We start from the raw sequence: 4,252 nt of genomic DNA, 5'->3' as shown, positions 1-4,252 counted from the left end.
CATCTGGCCATGGGATCCCACAGTGAGAAATTCCATTTATAGAATATCCAAGACTTCAGTCAACAATCAGAATTTTAAATATAATATAATGTACTGAGTTATATTTATTATGTTATAATGTTTGTTGGTGATGGAGTCAATTGTTGAAGATATTTTTAATGTAAATATTATGTTATGTTTAACTATATATCTTATAATTATGATTATGTTAAAATTTACAATTACGCTTACAACTCTTTGAAATTATTAAAATATCAGAAATAAACACAATGCTCCCAGCGTAGCTGGGACTTTTGCTAGTCATCATCATCATACTCATAAAGAGCCAGTATAATAATAGCATATACTGGCGACACTTATTCTGGGCATATGCCAAAATCTAACGGCTGAGATTAAACAATGAAGAGCCCTGACTTTTGGGATCATAAAAAATTTCAATTCTCTTTTAGGGCGCGTGAGCATGAGGAGAGAGCGTCAATCACCGCTTGCGGGAAGGCACTCTCTCTCTCTCTCTCTCTCTCTCTCTCTGTTTGTTTCTCTGTTTGGAAAGGTTTGAGAGGCTCACGGCTTTCTCTGTGTCACCATAGTTGTGCTCGATGATCAGCGAGAACAGGCTCGACGCCTTCCAGACTTACGCGGGGAACAAATCCGCCGGCATCCGCCTGCGCAGGTGCATTTGGTAGATCGACGTCGGAAATGTGATGAGGATTGGGAGTGAAAGGCGAAGAGGCTCTGATGGAGCGCACGACAGGGACGACGTCTCAGACAACGAGGGGATTCACGTTGTCATCGACGACTAGAATCAAGGTTCTTCACTCTCTTGCTCGTCGCTATTCTTTTTTCGAGTCTCTGTTTGTTCCAGGTTCTCGAGGCTGGAACCACGACTAGAATCAAGGTTTTTCACTTTCTTGCTCTTCGCTATTCAACCGAAAATATGGTTTTGATCATGTTTTGGTGGGATCGTGCAGGGACGTACACCTGGAGCAAGCCTGTGATGAAAAGAACGCACCCTTCTCCTCGGGACAGCCACAGCTCCACGGCCGTCGGGTCTAAGCTCTATGTGTTTGGTGGTACTGATGGAACCAGCCCGCTAGACGATCTCTTTGTTTTGGATACTGGTAAGCGAGTTCTATCGATTTTTTTTTTCTTGTTCTTATCTTCCGATGCAGCTACCAACACCTGGGGGAAACCTGACGTTTTTGGTGATGTTCCTGCTCCGAGAGAAGGACATAGCGCATCTCTCATCGGTGACAACCTGTTCGTGTATGGGGGATGTGGGAAATCCAGCGATCCCTCAGAGGAGGAGTACTACAACGACCTCCATGGTTTGAACACGAGTAATATCCTGTTATCTTTCCTGGTTTTCTTCTAAACTCTTTTTTTTCCTGTAGATACTTTTGTCTGGAAGAAGATTTCTACCACTGGAGTCTTGCCTATTCCTTGGGATATCCATACCTACTCTTCCTATAAGAACTGTTGCATTGTCATGGGTGGTGAGAACGGTGGTAATGCCTATCTATATGACATTCATATTCTGGACACAGGTACATACATTGTGCTGGTTTTAAACTTGCGAATTCATTTGTGTTTCCAGAAACAATGGCATGGCAGGAGGTAAAGACGACTGGTGCCGAGCTGATGCCAAGAGCTGGTGAACGCAGAGCGAGGCATATTATTCTTCTATGGGGGATGTAACGAAGAGCTTGAAGCTCTGGATGACATGTATTTCGTCGACACAGGTTGGCTTCTTCTTTTATTGACATTGCTGCTGACAATATGGTTGCCGTTTTTCTGTGAAAAGATGATGAGGGAGAAAGATCCATCAGAACCAAAGCTACCCATGCGTAAGGAACTTAAGAGATCGTGCCACGCCATTCGTGCTAGACAAGCAACGGGATGCGGACAAGAGCTTGGTTTCATCTCACGGAGGTATCTGCAGAAAACCTTGGACCTCTCCAAATTTTCTCTGTCAAACTCATGCTACAGAGTTTCAAGCTCACATTCAGCCACTAGGCAAGAAAATGTTCGAGGCTAGAGTAAGCGACGTATTCAACTACGGATACACGTAGAAGCCTCCATCGATGGGAAGCTCTTCCGTGGGCTGCTCTTCTCGTACAAGCCTGGCTTTGCTCAGGCAGTGCAATCTTATATCCTCAGTTACTCTCTAATGCCAGGAAGGAAAACATCACAGGAGGAAACCACAGGACGTCCAAAAGGCCGTAGTAAAGGCTAACCGAGCAAAGAGGAGTTCAAAGAAACCATGGATATCCATACTTGCTCTTCCTATAATTATTAAAGTTTCACAAAGTCTTTATTACACAGCCTCACCTTTTTTTTGTTCTTCTGGATTATCAGTTGTTTCTTCTTTGTCTACACAATACAAAAGATTGTTTTTTAGTAATGTGCTTTTTTTTGTTAGTTTACCTTCTTTATAATCTTCTGTGAACATAGACGTGAAAAGGTGATACACTGCTAGAATCCTTCCTAATCGACTCTCTTTTGCAGAGTGGGTGCTAATACATGGTCCCTACTTTACACTTCTATAACGCAAAAGCTACAGGCTTGCCACAAAGAGGGGTATAAACTGGTGAAGTGCAATGATTTCCCTCCTCGGAAACGGTAGTGTGGTTGCTCTAGGATCTGACTGGCCTGTAAGCCTGTCAAATACTTTTTCTTCGGCGTTACATGAATGGTTTGTCTCAAGGTGGTAGCAGTGAATCCACTTGGAGGAATCCACACAGCCGTGGAGAGAACACTTCAGGCTGGAGTCATCCCAAGGAAAGGATTTCTGCATGGGACGTAGTGGCAGGGTAAGAGATAACAGATGAGAAACTGAAATGCAGTTTTTGTTTTTGGATTCACAGGTACACATCCTCGGCTGTGTATGCAGCTGCATTAGAGGATTTGGTTGGGTCGCTGACGCCAGGAAAGTTTGCTAACTTTGTGGTATTGTCCGAGTCTCCTTTTGGACAGGGCACGGGCATTTTTCCTCCAGTGGTTGTGTTCGTTGGTGGAAATTTTGCCTTCCCTTCTTAAGGCGTTATTCCATAATTATTTGGTCTTTTAAATATAGCATATTTGCGAAAAGATTGGTGATCATTGTCCTAAGATTGCGAGGACACCAAACATTTTCAAAGAAAAGCAACAAAGGCATCGGAATCTCACTTTGTTAATGAAATAGATAAGGTATTTGGTGTAAATTTGTGAGAAACATAAATTAAATTTAAGCTAACTCAAAATCTGATGATTTCCAGAATGTAAAATCACAAATAGCAGAGTTTCTATTTAGAAAAAAAACAGACACTGAGATCACCTCCACACTGAAAGATGCTCAGCCAATACATAACTTCCCTAAACTAGCTACATTGAGGGAACTATCACTGAAGTACGTATGAATTGTATCTATTTCTGACTTTAAATTTCCATTTCAGAGCGGAGGCACATCTAAAAATGGCAGTTGCTGAAAACCCAAAAGAATGTACTTGATCTTCCTCTAATCCCTCTCAGATGATTTTGTATTTTTTGAGCTGTATTTGTTATTATTACAGATTCAACAGCTGAACGGAATGATAAGTCTTATCAAGCGGTGGGCTATTCAATGAGCATGACAAATATTAAAATGAGATTGAGAAAAAGGAAAAACATCATGTCTTACAGATATTAAAAAATAGATTGAGAAAAAAGTTTTAATCTATACTATGGTCCTCTCATCATTAATTTGATGGTATAAAAAAAATTTCAAATTGCCAGAAAATAAACTAAATAAATCCAAATAATACAGCTCATCCAGCCGAACCAGATAGCAGCCCCCATGGAAGAGGAAGTCCATGTACGTATGGACGAGCTCCACCTGTGTAACAGACCACATGACATAGTTCCTCTCCTCGGGTGAGTGTGAAGGGTTTGGATTTGGCACACCAGCTTCTGCTTTAAAGGCAAAACCCAGCAGCAAACTTTGTTGAAAGGGAACCAATTTCTTAGCTTTGAAAAAGTAGCACTGGCTTTTGCATCGTAATTTTTAAATATTACAGCTCTTCAACGATGGTTTGCAATAGTTCCCATTACTCTACTTGGTAGATAGAAATATTGCTCTGCTGAATTACAATCATTTGGAACCTGCATAAAAAAAAGGCTTACACTTGACTTTTGTGTTTCTGGATTACACAACATCAACTTCTAGCATACAAGACACGGAAACAAGCATTCTTTGTGCAGAAAAATCATCCAGCACAAGACGATTATCACAGTCATA

The 4,252-nt window shown here is 41.3% G+C and overlaps 1 protein-coding gene across 1 annotated transcript; it reads left to right on the top strand.

Annotated features, from left to right (window-relative positions):
- Nucleotides 1-934: 934 nt before the first annotated feature.
- On the top strand, nt 935-1,695 carry LOC112343560 (rab9 effector protein with kelch motifs-like). Its single transcript, XM_024667214.1, has 2 exons — nt 935-1,325; nt 1,595-1,695. Exons 1-2 carry the CDS (start codon nt 935-937, stop codon nt 1,693-1,695), a joined length of 492 nt encoding a protein of 163 aa, XP_024522982.1.
- The last annotated feature ends 2,557 nt before the right edge of the window (nt 1,696-4,252 follow it).

Source organism: Selaginella moellendorffii, unplaced genomic scaffold (assembly GCF_000143415.4).
Source record: "Selaginella moellendorffii unplaced genomic scaffold, v1.0 SELMOscaffold_164, whole genome shotgun sequence".
Taxonomy (NCBI): Eukaryota; Viridiplantae; Streptophyta; class Lycopodiopsida; order Selaginellales; family Selaginellaceae; genus Selaginella; species Selaginella moellendorffii.
This window is presented reverse-complemented; position numbering and strand designations above follow the sequence as displayed.

Coding starts and splice junctions, on each gene's coding strand:
- LOC112343560 (XM_024667214.1), top strand. CDS start 935: ATGGTTTTGATCATGTTTTGGTGGGATCGTGCAGGGACGTACACCTGG. Junction 1,326..1,594: donor GTACTACAACGACCTCCATG/GTTTGAACACGA, acceptor TTGTGTTTCCAG/AAACAATGGCATGGCAGGAG.